Below are 27,572 nucleotides of genomic sequence, written 5' to 3'. Positions count from 1 at the left end.
GAGGGGGGCGCCCGCCGCGCGCGCCGAGCCCTCGCTGCTCGGGCCGTGGGCCGTGGGCCGTGGGCCCTGGGCGGGCAGCGCCGGTCGGCCCGGCAGCCCTCCCCCGGCTCCCCTGTGAGTGAGTTAGCGGCCTTCGGAACGGGACGCGGTCGGGGAGGCCGGGCCGGGCGGGGCGGGGCGGGGGCTCCTCCTGCAGCCGCGCGGCGCGGCTCCCGGGACGGCTCGGGCTCGCGCGGCCGCCGGGCTGCTGCGCTCCGTGGGAGAGGCGGGCCACCGCCTCGGCCGGCTCGCTGCCCTTCCGCGCGCCCCGCTCTCGGTCTAGGACCTCGGGAGGAAGAGTGCCCGGGACTCCCGCGCGGTGTTTCAGAGGGCGCTGAGCCGCCGAGGTGAGTGTCTGCGTCGAGGACTCGAAATCTGAGACGTGTGTTCGCGGGGCCTCCGTTCTTGGGCTGGCGGTAGGTGCGAGGGGGCTCTCGGCGTCGTGCCGCCCCTCCCGTTGACGCCCCGTCCGGAGGCGAGCCGGGGCCGGAGCAGGGGGGTGGGGGCGAGCCCGGGGCGGGGGCGGGGGGCCGAGCCCGGGGGCCTGTGTGCGTCGGCCCAGGGCCCCCTCTGGTTCTCCGCCGTCCAGCCCTTTGTTTAAAGTGGCACTTCTTGCCAGAAGGGTGAACGGAAAGGAAACGCGCTGTAAAACTTAGGCTGAGTCGGAACTTGTTAACCGGCGATAGTGATTTTGGGGAGGGAAGATCATAACTGAACACGACATCTGTGTGTGTATTATTGGTAACGTAGTATTTCTGTGAATAGTGTCTTGTATGCTGTTTTGCTACAAGGTTGTGTTTTTTTTTTTTGGATATTTTTTTTTTTTTTAGATTTTATTATTTTTTTGAGAGCAGAGAGGCAGAGGGAGAAGCGGACTCCCCGCTGAGCAGGGAGCCCGATGCGTGACCTGAGCCTAAGGCAGCCCCCAGATGCCCTCCTACACGCTCTTTTTTTTTTTTTTATTTTAAAGATTTATTTATTTATTTATAAGGGGGGGGGGGAGACAGAGACACAGGCAGAGGGAGAAGCAGGCTCCACTCGGAGCCCGACGCGGGACTCGATCCCGGGATTCCAGGATCGCGCCCTGGGCCGAAGGCAGGCGCCAAACTGCTGAGCCACGCAGGGATCCCCCTCCTACACGCTCTTAATATGTACAGCCAAGAGGCTCATAGTGGCCAATAATAGTGACATAATTTTGTTGATGTGTTAGCCCCAATGATATCTAGTCCGGAAATGCCCCCATAATATTGGCTTTATGTGAAACAGGCCATTTACCAGTCATTTTAGAAGTGTCTGTTTTAAACCACATGACAAGACTAATGTTTAGCTCTTGGATGGATCTAATTCTTTTTTTTATATATATATAAATTTGTTTTTTATTGGTGTTCGACTCTAATTCTTAAAAAGGAATGTCCTTTTGAAAGCCTTCAGATAGTTTTGGCAACGGGTGAGCAGGATTTAGGAATTGGGACTTTTTGGATTGTGGAGAAAAGTGAGTTTAGGAGATCAGAGGCGTAGGCGTTTGGACACAGTGGGCAGATGACTTGGTTTAGATGCCACAGTTCTGGCTTTTGACTTTTATCCTAGGAGATTCTGCTTTCCGGGAAATCCTAGGATGAAGGATTTATGTAACCTTGAAAGTTCTCTAATTGATTGTGGAGGAGAGGTCAGGTTTCGGAGAGAAATTCCAGGTTGTGAGTTACAGGAGCAAATACTGTGTCAGTAGGAATTACTTTGTAAACTACTCTTATACAGCCCGTGGCTCTCATGTATGATTATCTACAAGTAAACCTGTGTAATTTCCCATTGGGTCAGCCTTAGTCAAGAAGCAACTTTTAAGGTTCTTTCCTTAAGACAAGAACCAAATCCAACAGTTTTTTTTTTTTTAATTTTTATTTATTTATGATAGTCACAGAGAGAGAGAGAGAGAGGCAGAGACACAGGCAGAGGGAGAAGCAGGCTCCATGCACCGGGAGCCCGACGTGGGACTCCATCCCGGGTCTCTAGGATCGCACCCTGGGCCAAAGGCAGGCGCCAAACCGCTGCGCCACCCAGGGATCCCGAATCCAACAGTTTTTAAAACACTTCAGAAGTTCTCAGATTATACTATTTTATAGTCCTATACATATTGAGAAACTGATAACTCTTGAGCTAAGAAGAACAGGATACCACCAATATCTGATTTTATTTATCATGAAGTTGTATCTGCTATTTACCACAGTTAACACGGACTAGCGTTTTATGTAGATTATTGTGGAGACTTAGTGAAGAAGCCTTTCATTCAGAATAAAGAAAAAAAATTAAGATTTTGTGGAGGTCTCCGTAATTCTGCTGTGGTAATAGTTTTGCTGGATTTTATATTCTAAATTTAGAGTCCGTTTAGAAGTGATCCCTTATAATGTATGACAGGTTATTATTTTTGGGTAATTTTAGATTATTCATCAAAATCAGTGTTGAAAGGTATTAGAAAAAATATTAGAAGGAGGAATCGAAATTACTGGACTTTGAGCTTACTTCCTTATCTCTGGATGGTCATGCAGGATGCCTAGGCTGTGGAGCATTGAATTCTGTTGGTTAATTTCCGTAGGCATGATCCTACTGTGAAAGCTGGCCTAGTTAAGAGCCAGACTTGAGGGCCAAGATTCATAATGAGGAGGACCTGACAGATACGTGGTTGTGGAGGGACTGCAAAAGCTTCATTGCTTATCTGGAAATTTGGGATAGGCTGAACTAGATATCTGTCTTAAGGTAAACTTTTGGCTGTGTAATCATTGTAAGCTTTTAAGCCTTGGATAATTTGGTCATTAGCTTTGTAGAGTACTACTGGGCCACAATACATCTTTTGACTTAGTTTGGATCTTAATATGTCATGGAATAGAAATAAGGTGGAGTCTGGGCTGACATGTCATTTTGGGTCTAAAAGTCTCAGTATATGTGGATAGGACTTTATATGGGCCCAGAAGAAAAACACAAGCATATAATTTGTAGATGTAAACAAAGTGTCTAGAATTTTAACTGTGAACTGATTTAAATAAATCTGAGAGTAGAACATTTTAATTTTAGCTTTTCTGAATACAAATTCCTTCCCTTGTTTGGTGAGATCTATAGTATTTATATTCCAACAAAATGAAATATCAAGCAAAATTCATTATAATGAATTATATTTAATGTCATTTTCTCATGAATCTTATGATAAGATTTATGTTTTATGAGAGTTTGGGTCAGGGAAGCAGAATAAAGAAGGCCAGGAAAGAAGAGCGTGAACCTGGGCAAGGGTAGAACAGGTCTTTGATTGCATGTCTTGAATCTTGCTTTCTGTGATTGAGTGAGTTTTTAATAAGGGGTTGTCTGGAATCCTGCATGGTTCAAGATAATTTGTTTCCTCTGAGCAGTGAAAATCAGTGAGTACAGCTTAGCAATTATGATAGGATTGATTTTTTTTTTTTAACTCTACAATAGGAAGTATAGACCTGTTGTTGAAAAGAGTTGATAAATTCTTTTCTGGAGGTAACAACTTGTCTCTTGTTCAGATTAGGGAGTTGGACACTTTGGATGAGATCTGATGGTGTCCCAAGACTCTTGTTCACAATCCATTATGAACCCTGGACTGGTGAATCTCATTATCTGTGGTCAGCCTCAGGAATTTTAATCTTAAAAAATTGAAAGAAGAACAAAATTTGTATGAGTGATTTATTAGTTTCTTCCCAGATCTTTGTCTTCTTTCTTGTTTTCTCCTGCTTCAATTTTTCCACCCAACTGGTCTCAATACCCAGAGGTAGCTACCATTTCTTTTAGCTGCTTAAGTGTTATTTTCTTCTTTTGTCCTAAAAAAACCCCCAAACAAACAAAAAAACTTAAACCTTCTATACCTTGTTTTTAAAATTGACATCTACCAAAAATGAGGAATTAGCACCTTTATATGCCCTCTTTTATCATTAAATTGTGATGTACAGGGCAGCTCTGGTGGCTCAGCGGTTTAGCACCTCCTTCAGCCCAGGGCATGATCCTGGAGACCCGGGATCAAGTCCCACATCAGGCTCCCTGCATAGAGCCTGCTTCTCCTCTGCCTATGTCTCTGCCTCTCTCTGTGTCTCTCATGAATAAATAAATAAAATCTTTTAAAAAATGTGATGTACATGAATATGTAAATACATGTAATATATAGTATGTATAATCCTTAAATATAATATGTAATAAATGATATATAATGAACATATAACATTTTTTTTAAACTAGTATGAGTTATTGTGAGAACCAGATAGGTAATGATTATATTTCCTTTTTTATGTGACTTTTTGAGAGTTTTTTGTTGCTCTTGTTTGTTTAGTCATTTCCTTTTAACTTGCCACTTTTCTGTTCCTATGAGTATTTCTGCTCTGTTAGCAGAACTTTGTGGTCAGATACATCAAGTAATCTGCCAGTAAAGTTTTAAGTTTTTTTTTTTCCCCTTGGCTATCTTCTTGAAACCCTTTATCCTATTGTCTCTAACTTAAGCTGGTAGCTTCCCTTCACCATCATTCTGGAGAATTTACTTTGTCTCTACTGTACAGAGCACATCTCCCTTTTCATGGATCCCAGGTTTTGTTTTGTTTTTTTGATACCCTACATGTCTGAACATGTTTGTTTGTTTTTCTCCCTTGCCTTGATATTATAGTTGGGTATGGAATTCAAGCTTGAGAGCATTTCCTTCAGAGACTTGAAAGCACAGACTTCATTGTCTTATGGTTACAGTTTCTGCTGTTGCTAATAAGGAGTTTAAAGACATTTCGATTGTCAGCCTTTTATTTATAACATTTTACTTTTCTGTAATGTTTCATAAGCTTCTTTTTCCTAACTTTCTGAAATTTCACCATGGTATATCTTGGTATACACACACACACAAATATATATATATATATATATATATATATATATATATATATATTTTTTTTTTTTTTTTAATGTACTTTGTGCTCATATGGTCCTTTAATTCTCAGGATTGGCTTTCTTTGGTTTCCTTTGCTTTGCTTTCTCTCTTCTAGAGGAACTCCCATTATGTTGGATATTGGACCATATAGTTTGATTCTCTTATGTTTATTATCTTACTGTCCTGCCTTCTTTCTGCCCTCCACCTGTTTTTCCTTTTTTTTTCCTAAGAGATTTCCTCAGTGTTATATTCTATTTTTTTATTCAGTACTTCTGCTTTCAATTTTGTAATTTCCAAGAGGCTTTTCTGGTTTTTAAATAATATATTCCTGTTTTTCTTTTAAAGATTTATTTATTAGAGAGAGAGAGAGAGAGAGAAAATGCGTGAGCAGGGGGAGGGGCAGAGGGAGGGATTGCAGATTCTGTGCTGAGTGTGGAGGCCAGTATGGGCCACTAGTTTATGACCCTGAAATCACAACCTGAGCTGAAATCAAGAGTCTTTTGGACGCTCAATTGACTGAGCCACCCAGGCGCCCTGAAATAGCATATTCTTGTTATATGTATGCAGTGTTTTTTAAATTAATTGTGAATTTTTTTTGTTTTAATTTGTTTTTGGCATTGTTTTTGTTTATTCCTTGATCTTTTTTTCTAATAGTGATCCATGGATGTTTATATTAAGTGAGAGGTACTAGAAATCTAATTGAAAATTCTGTGTGCATGAGTGGGCAGTTCAGTAGTAGGCTTCACTGTAGGTTGTTAGCAGGCTTAACTTTTCCTTGGTGGAAAACTGTTACTATATTATAGGTTCTTTGGTTACTGTATTATGTGGTTTTTTTTCTCAGTTATTCCATAGATGGATTTTCTAATTGCCTGTGTTGGGAAGGATCCTGTTTTCACTTTGTTGAATTTACTTAATTCTTGCTTTCAGTTTGTTACCTTAACCTATTCTTTGTAAGTTTATAGCCTTTTGGATTCAGTCATTGCAAAGTATAAATATCTTATCTCTTGCCTGGTCATTGAATAGTTCTGATTGGTTTGTACAGTAGCTCCCCCTTATCCACAGGGGAGATAGTCCAAGACCCCCAGGGGAGATGCCTAAAACTGTTGATACTACCTAGCCCTATATATAATGTTTTTTCCATATACATATGTACCTTTAATAAAGTTTAATTTGAGTTACGCATAACAACTAATAAGAAAAGATTAGCAACAACTAATAATAAAGTAGAACAATTATAACAATATGCTGCAATTAAAATTTTATGAATGTTGTCTCTCAGAATATCTTCTACTATATTCATCCTTTATGTGATGATGTAGATGAGATGAAGTGAGGTGAATGATATGTATATTGTGACATAGTGTTAGGCTACTATTGACTTATGGATATGTCAGGAGGATTATCTACTTCTGGGCTGTAGCTGACTGCAGATAGCTGAAACCACATAAAATGAAATCGTGGATAACGGGGGACTGTTATGTATAAATTTTCCCCATTGCTCTGGAACAAGGTCTCTTTTATTGAATGTGTTTTATATAAGTTTTTCATACTTTGAAGAGAATCTCAGATTTTTAGGGTTAGGCAATACAGATTCCTTCCCTGGTTTGAGCAGATCTTTAAGAAAATCTGTAAGATCTATATCCTAGGAATCAGGTTGTCATTTTATGGCTTTTACCTTTAAACAAATTAGATTGGGTATAAACATAAGAATCTGTATGGCTTTTTTTTTTTTTTTAATATTTTATTTATTCATGTATGGCTTTTTAAAATGTCTGTATTGGGTGGTTTCTTTTGTATTATCACAGTATGTGGTAATAACTTGATTTCTAAAAGATCTGTTGATATTAGAGTAAATTCATCAGAAATAAGAAACTTGTATGTATTTTACTATCATTTGAATAATAATATTCTTTTTTTTTGAATAATAATATTCTTAATCTAGATTTAAAACTCATTATTAGCAAGTTCTTTGTTACCTATAGGGGGACTTAGCGATGTGTTTAAATTTTTGAAATAACTGCATACAAAATTCATAACTGATAATTGCTTTAAATATTAGTTACTTGTTAATAAAGAGTTCAGTAGTTAATAAACAGTTCAATATTTTTAACATATAATAATTTGTTTTCAAAATCTATTCTAGGTAGAAGAATACATGTTCACTTTTAGTGAACAAGAGCATGTTCCCAAACTCAATTTTGGGTCGCCCGCCTTTCACCCCAAACCATCAACAGCATAATAACTTCTTTGCCCTGTCGCCAACTCTTTATTCACACCAGCAGCTTATAGATGCACAGTTCAATTTTCAGAATACAGAGTAAGTGTGGTGATATTTTGGTCCATATCATTTAAATTTTTTTTTCTACTTGGCAAAAACCATTTTTATATGAAATATTTGAGGTTAAAATGTCATTGTCTTGTTTTCTTTTGATCGGTGAAATATTTAGTTTTTATGAAATTGTTTTTTATGTTTTTAAGGAAAAAATGTTTATTACTACTGTTCTTTATGTGTTTTTGGTAGCTTGTCAAGAGCTGTGTCTTTACAGCAATTGACATATGGAAATGTCAGTCCAATACAGACCTCAACTTCTCCATTATTTCGAGGAAGGAAGTAAGTATTTCTTACTTAATTATTTTAAATATTTAAAAAATTTTAGGGATATTTTCGTTGATTTATTCCTGCCATTGCAAATTTTAGATGGAATGAAGTTCTATTTTTTCAGAATACTACTTTTAATTGAGATAGTAACTAAAGTAGATGGTTTTCTGTATTAGTTTACTAGGGCTACTATAACAAAGTATAACACACTGGGTGACTTAAAGAACAGAACTTTATTTTCTCATAATTCTGGAGGCCAGAAGTCTAAGATCAAGGTGTTGGCAGGTTTGGTGTCTTCTGAGGCTTCCCTCTTTGGCTTGTAGATAGCTGCCTTCTCTGTGTCCTACATGGTCATGCCTTTGTGTTTTCTGTGTCCTGATCGCCTCTTGTAGGGATACTAGTCATATGGGATTAGGGCCTGCTTTTATATATATATATATATATATATATATATATATATATATATATTTATTTATTCATGAAAGACACAGAGAGAGAAAGAGAGAGAGGCAGAGACACAGGCAGAGGGAGAAGCAGGCTCCATGTAGGGAGCCCGACGCTGGACTTGATCCCGGGACTCCAGGATCACGCCCTGGGCGGAAGGCAGGTGCTAAATTGCTGAGCCACCCAGGGATTCCCCAGGGCCTGCTTTAATGACACCATTATAACGTCTTTAAAGGCCAAATGCCCAAAACCACATTTTTGAGGTACTGGGTATTAGGGCTTAACCATAAAAATTTTGAGGGTATACAGTTCAGCACATAATACCTTCTTTCTAGTAAAGTTTGCTATATGATTTATCTAAATCTTACATGGGTAAGGTTCCATAATATTTTAGTAAAAATTCTTGCATAACTTGAAGCTTTCTATAGAGAAGTCAGAGCCAATTAGTTTTAATCAATTAAAAGAAATGGATATATTACAAAATAATTATAATAGAACTTTAGAGATGATTATTAAAATAAAATTTGGCAGTACTTGTAAAATACTGCTGTTTAAACCTGTATAAACATTCCATAACTATGTCCAATTAAAAATAACACTGAGAATTACTGATCACTCATGTAGTCAGTATTGTTCTTAGGACTTTACAAATGATTAAGTTTCACAACACTGAGATGTTATCCCTCTTCTGTTGAGAAAGATGAAGCACACAGAGGTTAAGCAACTAGTTAATTCAGGTGGAAGCACAACTCGGATGTAGGCAGTCTGGCTCTACATTCTTTGCTTAGACGCACTGTGAGTTCTTCGAAGTTGTTGTGGAAAGCTATCTAATGATGCTGAAAGTATTGACTTTATTCAGATTTTAACTTTTTTGAGATTGTGTGGATAGCTAACTTGTGAATCACAAATGAAAATAAATTCCATTGGCTCAGAGTTAGACATATTTTAAAAACTAAAATTGGGATTCTCAGTAGAAGGCATTTAAAGTTAAATCACTTTTATGTTAAAAGGTACTAAATATGCTCTCATGTTTTTAGCATTGTACATTTTTACCTGTAAGTGAGAGTTCCACATATTTTATGGGTCAAGGAGGGAAGAATCAGTGTAATCCTAAAGGAGTTTTATAATAAAAACGTCAGGTAGTGGTGACCCATAGAATTTTAGAGCTTAAAAGAGATCAGACCATTTCCCGTGGTCTGAAGTATAATTTTTAATTATTTCCTTTTGTTTTTTTATTTTGAAAATTTTATACCTCCAGAAAACTTTAAAGAGCAGTACAATAATCCCCTGTATGTGGTTTACCTAGATTCATGAAAGTTTTGCTACATTTTTTTTTTGCCTCTTGTTCTCTCTACCCCTACTTTTTTCCTAAACCATGTGAAAAAGTTGTAGATATCACTTCATTTTATCCCAGAGCACATTAGTATGTTCCTCCTAAGAACAAGGATATTCTCCTAATAACCAAAATACACTGTCATGCCAAGGAATTTAACATTAATACATTACCATTATCTGAAATGCAATTAATTTTCATATTTCTTTAGTAGTTCATTGTCTTTAAGCTTTTTAATATAATTTTTTCAACTGATGAGCCAGAACTCATCAGGTGGATTTAAAGAGCCTATTTGTTTATTTACTTATTATTTTTTAAGTTTTATTTTTAAGTAATCTCTACATCTAATATGGGTTTGAACTCACAACCCCAAGATTAAGTCTCACGCTCTACTGCTGAGCTGGCCAGGTGCCCCTTAAAGAACCTTTTATTATTAGTGTTTCTATGAATAGAAGTTTTCCCACAAAGTTTTCACTGATGAGATAAAAACATTGGGGTAGTTCAAATGTAGGAGACTAACCCTGATGTACATATGTAGTTTTTTAAAGTAAACATTATTACTACTCATTTTTCCTAGGGTATTTTTCTAAGGCATCTCTTATGTTCACAGTGAATATTTTAAGATTCCTATAGAGCTAATAATGTGGCCTTGCTGAAAGAGTCAGTATTGGTATTTGTTACTTATATATTTTTAATTTTTTCTGTTTGTTATTAGAAAGTTATATCTTTAATCACTAAGGTATATTGCTTGTTTTCAGGAGATTAAGCGATGAAAAAAACCTTCCTCTTGACGGTAAACGGCAACGTTTCCATTCACCCCACCAAGAACCAACTATAGTTAACCACATAGTGCCTTTGTCAGGTGAAAGAAGATACTCAATGCCGCCATTGTTTCATACACACTATGTACCAGATATAGTCAGATGTGTGCCACCTTTTCGAGAAATACCATTTTTAGAACCTAGAGAAATCACACTGCCTGAGGCCAAAGATAAGGTAATAATAATGTGGATTTTAGTTTTAACTTTTGGGAAATTAATATAATGTACTGAAAACACTGGACATACCTAATGTTTTGGATTAAGTAGAATATGCCTTTTTTTTTGCTCTGTTTAAACTATTCAGCAGTTTTCTGTGTAAATTTGATTTTTAAATTTTTGTTAGCTGTTCTTTTATGGAAGTGTAGCTTTCATATCAGGAAATCATATTTTCTCTGATTTATAAAAATCTAGATTAGAGCTCGGAACATTTGATTTCTTAGTTTAGAAAACTCTGTTATTATTTTTATTATAGAGAAACACATTTTCATATAGTTATTGTAATAAAGTGCCAAAAAGCATTTCCTTTTGGGATTTTTGTGTTTGTCATGAGGTTTTTGAATGTCAAAAATAGAGAATCCAGGTGTCACTGAAAGACTAATATATTTAGAGTGATATGAAGAAAGATTTATCAGAAACATTTGTGAAAAACATTTCAAATAAATGAATTGAAGCTGTTTAAAAATTTTTGGAAAATGACATTATCAGGCTTAGGGAACAATGAGTTATTTAACATTAATATTAGAAGCACATCTACTCCCCCCCACCCCCTAATTCTAGGTTATTTAGAAGAGTTTGTAATGTTCTCTTGGCTTGTCTATAGCTTATATTTGCTGTTTTTGCATTTTCTTTTTTTTTTTTTTAAGATTTTATTTATTTATTCATGAGAGACAGAGAGAGAGAGAGGCAGAGACACAGGCAGAGGGAGAACCAGGCTCCATGCATGGAGCCTGATGTGGGACTCCATCCCAGGTCTCTAGGATCACGCCCCGGGCTGAAGGAGGCGCTAAACCGCTGAGCCACCCAGGCTGCCCTGTTTTTGCATTTTCAAAGCTCCTCCACTTTCAAGAAATATGACATTTGTAGGCTAAGGAGAATGATCCTGAAGAGTATAGTGACTGTTTTACTGATCTTTGGGTTCCTAGAAACCAGCATAGGTCTGGAACATAGTAAGTTTGCAGAAAATGTTGGGTCAAAAAAGGAACGCTTGCTTCATTCTTCAGTTGTGCTGCTTTTTATTCCTTTATCATTCTTTCTTTAAGATATAACTGTCATAAAACCCACTCTTTTAAATATATGATTCCGTGGTTTTTAGTGTATTTGCAAAGTGGTGCTGCAATCATTACCACTATCTAATTCTAGTATATTTGCGTCATCCCCAGAAGAAACCTTATATCCAGTAGCAGTCCCTTCCCATACCTGACCTTCCCAACCTGCTCCCCCTGCCTTTGGCAACCACCAATTGATTTTTTATCTCCCAAGGATTTACTTTCTGGACATTTCATATAAATGGAATCATACATTATATTGTCTTGCTTTTTTCATTTAGCATATTTTCAAGGTTCATCCATGAATGTGGCATGTGTCAGTTTTTTGTCTCTTTATAGCTAAATAATATTCCATTTTATAGATCTATCTTATTTTGTTTGTGCATTCATCAGTTGATCAACTCTGGGGCTGTTTCTGTTCTTTGAGTATTTTCAGTAATGCTACTATGAAAATCTGTGTACAAGTTTTTGTGTGGACATATTTTCATTTCTCTGGGGTATATACCTACTGAAATTATTCGTAATGTGGTAACTATAAGTTTTTGAGGAACTGCCAACGTGTTTTCTAAAGTGGCTATGCCATTTTACATTCTCACCAACAGTGTATGAGTGTTCTAATTTCTCTACATCCTTGTCAACACTTGTTATTGTCTTGTTTTTGATTATAGCCATCCTAGTGGGTATGAAATGGTATCTTATTGTGATTTTGATTTCCATTTCACTAGTGACTAATGATGTTGGTCATCTTTTCATTTGCATGTTGGCCATTGTGTATCTTCTTTGGATAACTGTCTATTCAGATCTTTTGCCCATTTTTTAATTGGGTTATTTATTTTTTATTGTTGAGTTGTAAGAGTTCGTTATATGTTCTGAATATTAGACTTCTGTCAGATAAATGATTTGCAAATCTATTCTCCCATTCTGTGGTTTGTCTTTTTCCTTTCTTGTTGGTGTCCTTTGAAACGCAAAAGCTTTTCATTTTAATGAAGTCCAGTATATCTGTTTTTCTTTGGTTGCTGGAGCTTTTGATGATATATATATATAAGAAATCATTGCCTGATCCAAGATCACAAAAATTAATGTCTGTGTTATTCTAAGAGCTTTATAGTTTAAACTTTTAGATTTAGGTCTTTGGTCCGTTTTGAGTTAATTTTTGTATGATATGAAATAGGGTCCAACTTCATTCTTATACTGTTAGTCCAGTAGTCCTAGCACTATTTATTAAAATGATTCTGTCGTTCTTTTGTTATTATTAAGTAGGAAAGCTGTTAGGGAAAACCAGCAGGAGGGAGGAAGAGAGGAAGTAAAATGGGAAAAGACTGACTTGAGAAGTTTTGGTAGTGTTTCCATACCGTCTCCTTCCCCCATTCCCCACTGCCCCATTCATTCTCCTTTCTTTGCTTTCTCATTTTAAAGAAACTCTTGTAATGCTATAGTGTGAAAGCCTGTGGTATGAATCAAATCTGACCAACTCTTTGAATATATAAGGATCTTTTACTATTTTTTGGTTTTTAATGTATATATGCAGGCTCATTTTTTAGTGGAATTTATAAGTATTGAATTTTTCTATATTTTTGCATGTATCTTTATGTCTATAATAGTTAACTGTTAGAACTAACTAAATAACTGCTGGTTCTGCATATAGACTAGGCATATGTTGAGTCTCAGTAAATATAATAATTTATATTAATCGGTATATATCATCCAGTAAAGTATGAGTAACTTTTTCTTTGCTTAATAGCATAGGAAAAGATTCTCTCAAACCTCATGTTTCTCAGAGAAGCATTTATTTCAGAAAGATAAAGGTATATTTTGTTGTTGAGACAATTTCTTTGAGTGCTACTTTCTACCTGCCTAGTTGTAGGAGAAAAAAGGCAAGCAGTTAGTTCTGTGTTCATTCTTTTAAGCGAACACTTTTATAGAAAACTAACATTTATTGCTGTCTTTTCTCTTCTAGGCATTCTACATATCTTATGTCATTTAGTCTTTTCAACAACCCCATGACATGGATATTATCCTAATTTTACTGAGGCTCAGAAAGCTAAATAACTTGCTCAAGGTCACAGCTAGTAAGTGACACAACCAAGATTTGACCCTTGTCTCTGATAATACAAAGAGGAGGAACTTAAGATGCTTAAAATTAAGGGTAGGGAGATGACAGTCTTAGAACTGACTATAACACCAGGTAATCTGTGCCAGTATAGCTGATATTAATAAATGGTTTTCTTGCCAACAGTGTGCTCAATGGTTTGTATTGTTTGCCTCTGTTTACCTCTGCTACAGTGTGAACTGAATGGGAGCTTCAGTGTGAAATAAAAATGGAGTAGTGGTTTGGGGCCTTGAATTCACAATAGAATGCCATTGAAGGTTTTTGTGTAGAGGAATAGCACAACCAGATTGGCATTATGGGGAAGATAGTTCTTGTGGTATAGTGGAATTTAGCTTGGAATAAGGAGGGCCTAGAACATGGATGATTAGAATCTTGGAAGCTGTTAAATTAATTCAGATGAGAGGTGCTGAAGCTTTCAGTTATGGCATGTGGTGGAAAAGATGTGAGAGACCATGCATAAAGAAAATTGGTAGAATGTGTGAAATCATTGAATATAGGGAAGAGAGGAAGAAAGGGGCATTTGTGACTCCAGTGATTTGATTTTGGACTACTTAACAGAGATAAGGAACATAGATTTGGGGTGTATAAATTAATTGAGCAACTAGTCAAGATCTTTTTGGAACTGGGAAGATTTGTAATTTTTGTGCTCTTGTGAAAGCTCGTATTCTGCAAATTGCACACTAAGAATATAGGGCTATGGGAAAATAGGGCTGGAGTAGGTTACTCAAAATCCAAACAATTTTGTAACCAGAACACTATCAAGAGTAATAATCGATACCTTGGGAAATAACTTGGTCAGACCAGGTAGGCAGCTTAATGCTACTAATGCTACTGCAGGGGATATTAAAAACATACAAAATAGAGTTGAGATATTGCCTTGTTGGGCATTGAGACAAGGCAGTTAAAAGTGGAGCTATTCCCCTCCTCCTATCATCCAATTCCAAAATTTTCCCATTCTCTCCATACCTTCCAGCTCCTGATAATCACCGTTCTACTCTGCTTATTAATTTGACTTTTTTAGATTTCATATGTAAGTGAGATGCAATATTTTCTTTTTATGTCTAGCTTATTTCATTTAGCATAATGTCTCCAGGTTTGTCCATGTTGCAAATGGCATAATTTCCTTCTTTGTAAGGCCAAATAATATTCCATTGTGTGTGTATATGTTGTGCCTATGTATGTATATGTATATGTGTATGTATACCACGTTTCTTTATTCATTCATCCATTGACAGACTTTTAGGTTGTTTCCATATCTTGGCTACTATGTTTAATGCTGCAGTGAACATGGAAGTGCAGATATCTTTTTGAGATAGTGATTTTATTTCTTTTGAATATCCAGAAGTGGAATTGCTGGATGATATGGTCATTCTATTTTTAATTTTTGAGGAGCCTCCATATTGTTTTCCAGTGTGGTTGTACCAATTTACATTCTCACCAACAGTGTATAAGGATTTCCTTTTCTCTACATCCTTGCCAATACTTGTTACCTTGAACTTTTTGATAGTAGCCCTTTAACCAGTGTGAGATGATATCTCATTGTGGATTTGATTTGCATTTCCCTGATGATTAGTAATGTTGAGCATCTTTACAGGTACCTGTTGGCTTTTGTGTGTCTTCTTTGGAAAAATGTTTGTTCGGGTCCTTTGCCCATTTTTAAATTGGGTGATTGATTCATTGCTATTGAATCATATGGGTTTCTTATAGATTTTGGATATTAACCCCTTATTGAGTATATCATTTGCAAATATATTTTCCCATTCTGTAAGTGGCTTTTTCATTTTGTTGGCTGTTTCTTGAGCTGTGCAGAAACTTTTTAGTTTGATGTAGTCCTACTTGTTGATTTTAGCTTTTGTTGCCTGTGCTTTTAGTGTTGGGTCAAAAAAATCATTGCAAGACCATTCTCAAGGAGTTTTTACCCTATGTTTTCTAAAGAGTTTTACAGTTTCAGGTCTTATATTTAAATCTTTAATCCACTTTGCATTGATTTTTGTGCATGGTGTAAGATATGGTCTAAATTCATTCTTTTGCATATAGATATCCAGTTTCCCTGACATTGTTGAAGACTGTCCTTTTTCCATTGTGTATTCTTGGCACCTTTGTCAAAGATGGGTTAACTGTATTCGTAAGGGTTTATTTCTGGGCTCTCTAGTGGTCTCTGTGTCTGTTTTTATGCCAGTACTATACTATTTTGATTACTATAGCTTTGTAATATAATTTGAAATTAGGATTGTGATGCTTCCATCTTTGTTCTTACTCAAGATTGCTATAGCTATTCTGGGTTATTTGTGGTTCCATAGGGCTTTTTAGCAATGCTTTTTTTTTTTTTTTTCCTATTTCTGTGAAAAATGCCATTGGAGTTTTGTAGGGATTGCATTAAATCTATAGATTGATTTGGGTACTATGGACTTTTTAACAATTTTAATTCTTTCAATCCATGAATGCGGGATATCTTTCCATTTATTTGTCGTCTTCAGTTTCTTTTGTCAATATTTTATAGTTTTCATTGTAGAGATCTTTCACCTCCTTGGTTATTAAATTTATTCCTAGAGCTCTATCTTTCTAATGGATGTGTCAGAAAAGTTTTGAAAGCTACTGAAATGTATTTTTATGTAGAAAATCTAGGCTAGGACTCTGCACAAAAGGTCCTCAAGTGAAAGCTTGTTTTGTTTTTCCATTCTCCTTTTACTTCTTGGTCAAATTCAGTAATATATACCTAGAAGCAGTCAAACTTGAGAAAGAAATCAGCAATTCAAACTGCCTAATCAGTGTGCCAGTTAATTAAGAAGACTCTACTCCTAATAGAAACATCATAATTTAACACACCAGCAAGGAACATGTCGTTTTTGGCATGAGATTTTCCTGATTTTATTTTAGTTTAGTTTAGTTTAAGAGAAAGGGAATTCAGCATCAATAATGAATTTAAACCATTATTATATATCTAGCTTTATTTTACTCAGTAATTAGTACCAGCTTTTCTGTAGTTACAGATGTAACAAGGATTATGGCAATTTTTGTTGCCTAAGGGGAGAGAGCAAGAGACAGCCTGAGGAATTGCCAATGTTTGTTGAAATGCTTATGAATTAATAACTAATGTTTTCTATACTATATTTAAATTTATTTCCCTTGTCTTTGAAAGCTCTCTACTAACTTGTGTTTATTTTTTCAAATGGCACTTATATTTAGTAAAAAACCTGTTACCATTTTCGTATAGTATATGATCAGGTCTTGGTAATGCCAGCTCAATTTTTACTTTTATTTTTATTTACATGGGGACCCGGGTAATGGGGACAGATGTAGAAGCTGCTGAGAATGACACGTGAAAGTTAGACCTTAAGCTTTATTTATCGACACATTTAAAAACTTTTCTGAATCTCAATCTATACTTGTCCTTGATGGCTTGTGTTGACCTAAGACAACTTCATTGGTAATTTGTTTGGGACTGACTTTGAAGACAGGTTATAATACTTTTTAAGAAAAATGGGCATTTATATTTGGAAGATACGTTATTTTTAGTATTTTATGCTATATGTAGGTAAATCTTTTGTACAGTTTTGAACAGGTACAAGTTTTACTTATAGTGAGAAATAAATATCTTCTACAGTTACTTTTAATTAAAATAATAGATCTTGGGAGGGCAGCCTAAACGGATAGTATTGTAGAGATTGAAACAACTTTAAGAATAATCTATTATATGGGTACTATGTTGGAATAATGGTTTTAAACTAATGAAGAAAAATATGCTTCTGAGTGAAATAAAAGCAATTAAAGAAAATTCCTGAAGTGCTATTTATAATCACCTTGGTATTACATATATGATTTGAATATTTAATTCATCAGCCAAAGAGAATTCATATCATACATTTCATGCCCCACACCAGAATTATAAGAACATTGAGCCATCTTCTGAAATATTTCTCTAAATTTAAGTAGAAGTCTTATTTTAGCATGTTGGTACATTTGTTTTGAGTTTTGTTTTATTTGTACTCTATATTCTGTATGGTGTCTGTTCTAGAATTCGAGAACATAATTTGATAATGTGAATCCCTAAGTAAATAGCTAGATAGTGAGGAGAATTCTTTTGTATAGAAACCTATTAGTTCTCCATTATAGCAGTACTTGAAAAAGAAGAAATGTTTCTGTGAATGTAAAAAAGAGAAAGGAGCAAGTATATATAATTTTATATTTTTCACATAATCATAATTTTTTTTGTATAGGAATGTTTCTATATGAATATGATTTTTCAGATGAAAGAACTTTATAAATATGAAAAATTCATTTGAGCATTATTGTAAAGAAGTTTCTTTTTTGTTACTCAAGAAAGGTAGTTATATGTAGGATGCTACTTACTATTAGTTCTAGGATTGTGTTGATCTACCTGAATCTCTAGATCAGGGGGTTGGCAAAATTTTTCCTATAAGGGCCAATTAGTAAGTATTTTAGATATGTGGGCTATGTGGGGCCTCTGTTAAATATTTTTTCTTTTCTCTCTTTTTGAAACAATGCTTAAAAAATGCAAAAATTATTCTATTTTACTGACTCTGCAAAACAGTTCAGGGGCAGTATTTGGCTTATAGGCCATAGTTTGCCAACCCTGCAAATGAATAAAACTTAATTGTTCAAGTGTCATTTAAAATTTTATGTTAACCACTTTACCAGCAACTTCTTTCAAACCTTTTATTAACTTGGATGCTTTTTAAAAAGTTTTATTATGGAAAATATCAAATATATAAATAGAATATAGTATCATAAATCTTCGTATCACTGAGCTGTATTTAAAAACCACCAGCGTACTACCAATTTTATTTTATCTGTACCTCTCTCCCTCATTAGTTTGAAGCACATGAAAGGTGTATCATTATATTCACAAATACTTCAGTATTCTTTTTTATCTTTTAAATCTATCCTTTTGCCTATGCCATGCTTTCTTGATTATTATAACTGTTATAGTAAGTCAGTCTTGAAGTCTGGCAAGGTAAATTCTCCAACTTTTCCATCCCTTTTTTCAGCTTATCTTGGTCTTTTGCCTTTCAAATAAGATTTAAGGTTATTTTCTCAATTTCTAGAAACAAACTTGCTAGGTATCTTATTTTGTTTTGATTGCATTGACTCTATGGATTAATTTTAGGAGCATTAACATCTTAACAATAGTTACTTGATCCATAAACATGGTGTAGCCCTCCATTTATTTAGGTTTTTAATTTCTCACATCACTATCTTGTAATTTTAAGTATGCAAGTTCTATATACTTTGTGGTAAATATACTTCTAAATATTTATTGTTTTTTACTGATATTGACAAGTTTTCAAAATGTAGATTTCCAATTGTTTTTTGTTAGTACTAGTATATATACTTGATAGTCACTTATCATTTTAGAAAATGAAAACACAAGAGAAGAAGCCTTGGCTTGATATAGTATGTTAAAATTTCCATTAGTTTTGTGAACATGTCTTTCTGGTGTGTGTTTGATTATCTATAGCAGTGTTACTCTATTCTTAGTTTTCTTATAAAAACTTTGTATGGTGGGGATCCCTGGGTGGCTCAGCGGTTTAGCGCCTGCCTTTGGCCCAGGGCGCGCGCGATCCTGGAGTCCCGGGATTGAGTCCCACGTCAGGCTCCCGGCATGGAGCCTGCTTCTCCCTCCTCCTGTGTCTCTGCCTCTCTCTCTCTTCTCTCTATGTCTATCATAAAATAAATAAATAAAACTTAAAAAAAAAAATCTAAAAAAAAACTTTGTATGGGAGTTGACCAGAGTCCTTTTTAGGCATTATTTCTTCAAATTTTTTCTGTTTTCCAATTCTCATCTCTCTTTCTGAGATTCCAGAAATTTGCATTTCATATTTTATAAATACAAATAAAAGTGAGGTGCCTTTTCCTGTACTACTATTAAATTAGAATGGTTGGGTAGACTATACCTTTCCTAGGGTTTATGGTTTTAGGAATCTTATTCTCTAATTATGTAGTATTCAGAAATATACTTTCGAGATCTTTTCTTTCCTTTTTCTTTTATCTAGACTAGGATTTTTCACCCTCTGCAATATCAGCATTTTGGGGCCAAATAATCTTTGCTGTGAGGGATCATCCTATTCATTGTGTAGAATGTTTAGTGGCATCCTGGCCTACTAGATGCCTGTGACCACCCCTACGGCACCTCTCTTTCCCCTGGTTATGAAACTAGGATGTTGCCAGGCATTGTCAGCTGTCACCTGGGAGTCAGAATCATTCTAGACTCTGTTTTCTTTGACCCTTATGACTCTACTGTTTAGGTTAGATTTCTCCTTCTGGCAGTATTTGCTGCTGTGTTGCTTTAGAAGGGAGCTTTTACATGGTTTTGAAATTTTTGATCTTTCTGTGATCCTGTGAACTGGGCATTTACCCGTGCATTTACCTGTGAACTCTCATCTGTAGCCTTTGAAACTCTCCCCCAGTTTTGATTGCTGTTCCACTCTGAATTGGATTCCTCAATTTGAGGAAGGGGTCAGGAAGTGTAGTACCCCTTAGGCAATTTGATTTCTGGATGGTCTGGCTTCAGGACTCTCCAAAATCTTTTTCTTTTTGTCCTTCTTAATGTTTCTAGTACCATGTGGGTCTTGATTCTATTGGTATTTGGTCCCAATTGCTCATATTTTGGGGTTCATGAGTAAGACCTAGTCATTTGTTTTGTATTTGTTGACCCTGTTTTGTTTTATTTTGGTTTGGTTTTATATATTTGTTTTATTCTTCTAGTTGGTCCTTTTTGGAGAGAGGGTTTTTAAAAAACTATTAAAATATTAATGTTAAGTATATTAATATTGTTATCAAAGAGATATTAAAAAATGATGTCTCTTTCATTGTCAAGTTGCCCAGACTGCCTCTGCCTTCTTAAAATGTGTATTCTAAACATGACAAAGGAAAATATTTTGTTTACTTTTTGCCAGTCTATTAACATTTTTTCTTTTTTTAAATAAAAAATTTATTTCTAATGAAGTACAGTTGACATGTATATATTACTATATATTAGTTTTAGGTGTACAACAGTGATTTGACAATTATGTATGTTAGGAAATGCTCATTACATTACCTGTACTTACTCTGTCATGGTATAAAGTTACTATCATATTGACTATGTTCCCTATGCCCAACCTTTCAATCCTGTAACATAGTTATTTTGTAACAAAGTTTGTGCCTCTTAATCCCCTTCATGTATTTCCACTATTCCTCCACCCTCTCCTTTTGAAAACCACTAGTTTTTTCTCTGTATGTATTATGAGCTTTTCTTTTTTTGTTTTGCTTTGTCTGTTTTAAGAAAACATTTTAAATGCGGGTGAGACTTATGTCTGATATGGACGCTGGGAAGGCTTAGAGAGGGAGAGGTTGAAATGCAAGAGAGGTGGAAAAACTGATGGAAGTATTTTGTGAACTGGAGGTGATCAGGAGGCTTGACTACAGAAGTATTGGTAGAGGGATTAACCTTGAGCAGGGGAAGAGAACAGTTTTTCTGACCGAAGAGATAAAAAGATGAGATTTCATTCAGATATGTTAGTTTGCAAGTTTATAGTTAGGAAACTGGGAGGAGTGTTACATCTGCTATTTTCAGGGTTTTTTTTAGTAAACTTTGTATAAAGTTATTTGCTAAAGAAAATGAGGTAAGTATAGGGAACTTGAGGAAAGTAGTAAAGATTTTAGAGTGGTGATGGTGAAAAAATGTTAGCAAAATCAGCCAGAGGCATGGGAGTCTGAGTGAATAAAATAAGTTGAAAAATGCCAGTTTTGTGATTTAAAAATTTTTTTCAGTTTCATGTTCTGATGAAAGAGCTTAGAAGATGGTTGTATAGACCCTAAGATTAGGGTTTTGCAGGACAGGTTTTAGATTGAGCATGATAAGGGGATAATGTTAAGGCATGATAAAATAGAGTGAGTGGTTCAAGGGATGCACTTAGTGGTATAGACTGGGTAGGGAAGAAGTCATACCATTCAGGTGCTAATAAGCAGGCAGGAAAGGGAGAATTTAGTGAACTCCAGGTCTGTGTGGTTCTGAGGCAGATATGAAGGGAGTAATAAGAAAGTAAGAATTGGACAGGAGATTGAAGCCAAGATAATATATTGGAATTTAAAGTTTCAGAGCTAGAGTTCTGTTCTATTGTAAAGACCACGTTATGGCTGTGGGAGTGTAATGCTGATGAAAAATACTAGAGTAAGAAGAGTTCAGAAATGGTGGCATATGTTGTGATAGCCCATTGCAGATGAGGTAATTACCTGTGATGATGGTTAAGAATTGAGTTGGAGGGGAAAATGTGAACCAGATAGGTCAATAAACAAGGAGATCTGTCTATAGATGGCAACAAGAAGACAGGATTCAGGTCAGTGTTGTAAAAATGGGGAAAGAGAGTGGTTTGTATAAGCAAAGACAACCAGGGGCTTTTCTTCCAAAGTTTGTTAATATTTGTTATTGGTGATATGAATATTGGATTGGCCTAACTTCTTTTTTAAAAAGACAGGTAGTAAATATTTTAGACTTGGCCCCTTGTATGTTTCTGTTGCATATCTTATTTGTTTTTCTGACCCTTTAAAAATGTAAAAACCATCTTAGCTCATGTGCCTTCCAAAAACAGGCAGCAACTGAAGATTGTAGTTTGCTATCCTATGGATTATACTCATTAAGAATTTTCTGTAACCATCTGTACTTTATTGTGACTTATCAATGATACTTTACTTTGGAAAAATTAGTAACTATTTCAGTTATTAAGTACTATTGAGTGATAGTTTTGGCAAAGTGTTAAGGAGATAATATATTTAAAATACTGTTGATAGTGTTGTTTTAAACTTCTTGGTATAATAATTACTTTTACATTTCTGAACAAAATTTTTACTTTTTTTGCGGTGGATTCAAGTTGAGTCAGCAGATACTGGAGTTATTTGAAGCATGTCAGCAGCAAGTAAGTGATTTAAAGAAGAAAGAATTGTGTCGAACACAGCTGCAGAGAGAAATTCAGCTGTTATTTCCACGTATGTTTCCGTATTTTGGATGCCCTTTGTATATGCATTCCTGCCTTAAAATTTAAATAATGCCTTATAATTTCGTTCTGTTTCTCTAGAAAGCAGACTTTTTTTGGTTGGGTCCTCTTTAAATGGATTTGGTACCCGGAGCAGTGATGGTGATTTATGCCTAGTTGTTAAAGAAGAACCAGTAAGTAATGAAGCATTTGTTGCAAGTGTTCTTCTCATGTTAAGTCTTTCAAGAAATTTCATGTAAAAATCATTGAAGAAGAATGCCTGGGTTAAGCTGGGTCCTGAATTCAAGCCCTGTGTGGGCTCCATGCTGGGTGTGGAGCCTACTTAAAAAAAAAAAAATCATTGAAAAAAACCTTGTTTTGTTTTAATTAATTCTTTGGACTCTCTGTTCATAGTAATTCAAGGAAAGCCAGGAAATGCTGCTGCTTTTGCTTTTATGGCATGTGCACATGCACACATACGTATAACAGCATTAATTTATTTTTGAGTTGTTAAATTAAGATGGCTTCACTGTGTTTGGCCTCTATTTTGAAATGTCATTGGATTGGAATATTGCCAGGATGCAACAAGAAGAGTATGTGTCAGTATTATCTTGATATATTTCCTTTCCATTTGAATTATCAGTGATTCTGTTTTTTAAATCTTCCCCCTTGAAAATGCTATGGGGTTTGGAGTTCTTATTTTGGGAATATAAAAACAGATTGCACTGACTTTTAAAATAAGACTATTGTGATTGAATATATTTTTTTTGTAATCTTTTGGCTTTGTTTCTTTTTATTTCGCAACCAAATTTAATTATTTAGATTTATGTTTGTTTGAATTTCCTGATAACTGATACTCTTGTGTTTCCTTAATACCATAGCAATGGGTGTTCATTAAGTTGACTTGAAGCAGTCTCTTTAATATGCTGAGGTCTCTTCTGAATTACCAAAGATTAAATTTACTATAATTTTAATATGCTTTATTACATTCCACCTCTTTAAAAATGCAAAAAAATCTACTGAGTGGTAGTATATATTTTTATTATTTTTATTACTTCATTAACAAAATTGGCTTCTAGTTACTGCAAATCAGAGATTTATTCCAGGAAAGAAACTCTGCCATTATTCTAGGCTTTGAAATCACATAAAGGAAAACTTTAAAAAAAAAAAAAAAAGCCTCAGAAATAATAATAGCGAAGAATATTAGTTTTAATTTAATCTTTCTCTCATACAGTTAGAGTCTACTTAGCCACAATTCACTAATTCTCTCTTGTTCATATGTTTGAATCATGTTGTCAGAACTTACACTGAGACACCATAGATTTGACCCTTATCCTTAAGAAGCTCACAATCTAGATAGGGAAATATAACATGTTACAGAACGTTAAAATTCTGTTTGTTTTTCTAGAAGATCACTTTATGTACACTTATACTAAAGTAAAAAAATGGCATATAAAACTGTTTGAATATTTTTAAAATTTAGCGTTAATTAGGAATTGATTTAGGAATGTTGATAGGAAAGACAGCATAAAAGTTGATGTTTTCTATAATGTAATTTAATGCATATTGAAAAATAACTCCAAAGAAAAGTTTACTTTGTATGGTTTCTCTTTGTTGAGAAACATTAAGAGAATAAAACACTAAATTTAGAAAGATAATGAAAAAACAATTTATTTTTAACTTTTCAGTGTTTTTTTCAGGTAAATCAGAAGACTGAAGCACGGCATATACTCACCTTAGTCCATAAACACTTCTGTACTAGACTTTGTAAGTCTCATTTACTTCAAGTTCATATGACATCCGACATAACTATTTAATATATCTCTCACTTTATTTTCTGGTAAGAATTGTTAATTTTCTGGTCAGGATAGGTATAATATGTTTTTTTCCAAATGAATTCTTTTTTAACTCTTGATTAGGAAGAAAATAGTTCTTTATTGAGTTTACTTGTAAAATAATCCCACTGCATGCACTGCAGAATTTAAATATATGTAAAGTTCAGTTCTTTTTCTCAGTGGGCTGTTAGGGAAGGGAAAGCCTGAATATGAATAGCTGTAGCACAGAGTATCTTGGAAAAGATGAAAGAGTGATACAGATTCATGTGAGGAAATGAGAATTTCATCTGTTTCGCAGTGACATGCAGTTTATGACATCACATTTTAAAAATATTGCTGAACATGAAGCCCATGAATGAATTACTCCCAATAAAAGCAAAATTATTGACATAGGCTATTATAAGATTTTATTCTTTGAATAAGCAAGCTAAGTGGATTTTAATCCATTTGTTAAGCCATCTCAAATAATTTATTTTAAATTTCCACAGAATATTGTGGACAGTTGAAGTCACACTACCTACATGACGTTGAAAAGAGCTATGCCCATTTATTCAACAGATACTCCTTATGTGTCAGGCTTTGACCTGGAAAATACAAAGTCAAGTGACAAATTATTGTCCTTGAATAAGTTATATTTTTTGTTAGAAATGAGTGATTTATTTAAGTGGACTTAAGTTTTCATATTTGTAAAACAAAAGACTAATTCATACCTTAAATGGATTTTCCACAGCTATTTATTAGAATAATCAAATATTAAAAATGAAAGGGATGTTAGAAATTGTCTAATTCAAAGGTATCCTTGTTGTTATTTTTTATAGTTAAGGAGAATGGTGATCAGTGGGTTTAGTAATTTGCCTGAAGAGTATAGTTTGTTGCTGTCAGAACCTGCATCTGGCACTTGAAGCTTTTAATCTTATTTTTCATTGAACCTTGTTGAATTTCTGCACACAAATTCTATTTGAAGCTTGACATATCCTATTATGACTTGGGTGGTAAAAGCATTTTACCAGGAAAATTTCTTATTTTTAAAACTGGTATTAGTTTTTCTTTAGTTGCAACATTAGGAAATTGTTCCTTTGGAAAAAATTTGCAGTTCTTTTTTTATATATTTCTGTATTTTCCTAATTATCTATAATGAACATGTATTATTTTCAAACAGTTTTTTTTTAAAGTTTGATGGAATGAATGAAAGACATGTATACATGTATTCTTTCATTTAGAGATCATACTTATTTAAATATATATCATTGCCCTATATATCATGTTGTAGGCCTTTCCCCTTTCCACATTTAAGACTCTTTGTAAATATCATTTTTATGGCTACCATAATATTTTGCTTTGTGCTGTGCCAGAATTTAGCTGTCCCACTGATGCTAACCTAGATATTTTTCACGTTTATAATGCTGTGATGAATTTCTTTCTTTTTTTTTTTTAATATTTATTTATTCATGAGAGACACAGACTGAGAGAGAGAGAGAGAGGCAGAGACACAGGCAGAGGGAGAAGCAGGCTCCATGCATGGAGCCCGATGTGGGACTTGATCCCGGGACTCCAGGATCACACCCTGGACCAAAGGCAGGCGCCAAACCGCTGAGCCACCCAGGGATCCCCTGTGATGAATTTCTTTATGAATATTGTTAGATATTAGACCACATTTCTGAATTTTAATATAAATCCCTCTAAATAGTATTGGAAGTTTGAGTCTTAGACTTTGATAATGTCTTTGCTTTCTTATCAAAGATTGTTTTCTTAAATTATTTTAGTTTAGTAAAATACTGTTTTTTAAAAATGTGCATTAGGACAGTATGAATTTGAGAATATTCACATTATCTTTTATCCTTCAGCTGGCTACATTGAGAGACCTCAGCTGATTCGAGCAAAAGTGCCAATTGTGAAGTTCAGGGATAAAGTCAGGTAAGTCATTGTTGAATTTCCCTTTTTCAGTTGCTTTAGATCATTTTTAGATATTCTTTTGATGTAGATAATTAAGAAATATATGCTACAACATATAATAGCTTATTTTCATCAGTTCTTAGAACTGCTTGGTTTGGTCTTTGAGATGATTTGTTGGAATAGTCTGAGCAATTTTTTATGCTTAACTGTACTTGGTTATTCTGCTTGACATTTCAAGTGTTTGAAACTATCCATTTTAAAGAATGTATTTTATTTACATTTCACATTTTTTAGTGATCTCTTGCCTTTTGGAAATGTAATCACTCTTCAGAATATATCTTAATTGATGAAATTTGATGTGTCTTTATATCAAGGGTGTTATTATAAATGTAATTACATCTATCAGTACACTCTACCAGCCTGGGTTCTGAAATTCTTATGGGCATTGAGATTGGAATCTTTTATATAATCTTTGAATATAAAATGCAAATAGTTATTGGCTGTTTCATGGTTAAACAATACTTAACTGTTCTCTAAAGAATAGATAGAATTGTGAAAAATTAGGTTTTCTAGTCCAGTTTTATAAAAGTTATACTGAAATTGTTTACATAAACAGTTGATCCTCATTATTCATGGATTCCTTATGAATTTGTCTACTTGATGAAATTTATTTCGTAACCCCCCAAATTAATATAGCAGCACTTTCATGGTTATTTGTAGACATGTGCAGAGTGGAAAAAATTCTCAGTCACTCAATGCATAGGTTTCTAGCTGATGTTAAACAATGTGACACTTCTATCTTATTTCACCTCTCATACTGTAAATAGTTATTCTTTTCACTGTCCAGTTAGTGCTGTGTTTTTTACATTTTGGTCCTTTTTATGAACAACTTTGCTGTTTAAAATGGCCCCAGAGCATAGTACTAAGTTATTGTCTATTGTTTCTGTGTACAAAGCTGTGATGTGCCTTATGGAGGAAATATATGTATTAGATATGCTTTGTTCAGGCATGAGTTACAGTACTTCTGGCCGTGAGTTCATTGTCAGTGAACAAGGTGTCTTTAAATGGAAACACATAAAAAAAAGTCACGTTTTGATGGATTGATGAAAATGTTTTGACTAAAGTCTTGTAGAAACCTAATCCTTTGTTTCCTTTAGGAGCAGTGGTTTTATATTCTCTAATTCAATGTTTATAGTGACTTTATAAAGCATAAGTACTGCAAATAATTAGAATTGACTGAATATATATATTTTAAGCAAATTCTTAGATATATGCCTGGCTCACACTTTCCCTTCCGTTCATCCATATATCCATCTAATCTATAATTATTTATTGAATTATCATCAAAAAAATAA

At 34.7% G+C, this 27,572-nt stretch overlaps 1 protein-coding gene across 3 annotated transcripts in view; it reads left to right on the top strand.

Annotated features, from left to right (window-relative positions):
• Positions 1-246: 246 nt before the first annotated feature.
• Positions 247-27,572, top strand: part of TENT2 (terminal nucleotidyltransferase 2) — a 62,692-nt gene continuing 35,366 nt past the window's right edge. Inside the window, exons 1-8 of one of the 3 annotated variants that reach the window (XM_025437093.3) lie at positions 247-386; positions 7,089-7,262; positions 7,467-7,556; positions 10,080-10,317; positions 22,388-22,502; positions 22,592-22,683; positions 24,190-24,256; positions 26,169-26,238. In XM_025437093.3, the coding sequence (XP_025292878.1) occupies positions 7,126-7,262; positions 7,467-7,556; positions 10,080-10,317; positions 22,388-22,502; positions 22,592-22,683; positions 24,190-24,256; positions 26,169-26,238 (809 nt within the window). In that variant the 5' untranslated portion in view covers positions 247-386; positions 7,089-7,125. Of the gene's footprint in view, positions 387-6,434; positions 6,456-7,088; positions 7,263-7,466; positions 7,557-10,079; positions 10,318-22,387; positions 22,503-22,591; positions 22,684-24,177; positions 24,257-26,168; positions 26,239-27,572 lie in introns of those variants that run through there. The other 2 variants (XM_025437092.3, XM_049108338.1) reach the window with 2 other exon arrangements.

Source organism: Canis lupus, chromosome 3, assembly GCF_003254725.2.
Source record: "Canis lupus dingo isolate Sandy chromosome 3, ASM325472v2, whole genome shotgun sequence".
Classification (NCBI taxonomy): domain Eukaryota; kingdom Metazoa; phylum Chordata; class Mammalia; order Carnivora; family Canidae; genus Canis; species Canis lupus.
Note: the sequence above shows the minus strand (reverse complement) of the source record. Positions and strands in the feature narration are given on the sequence as shown.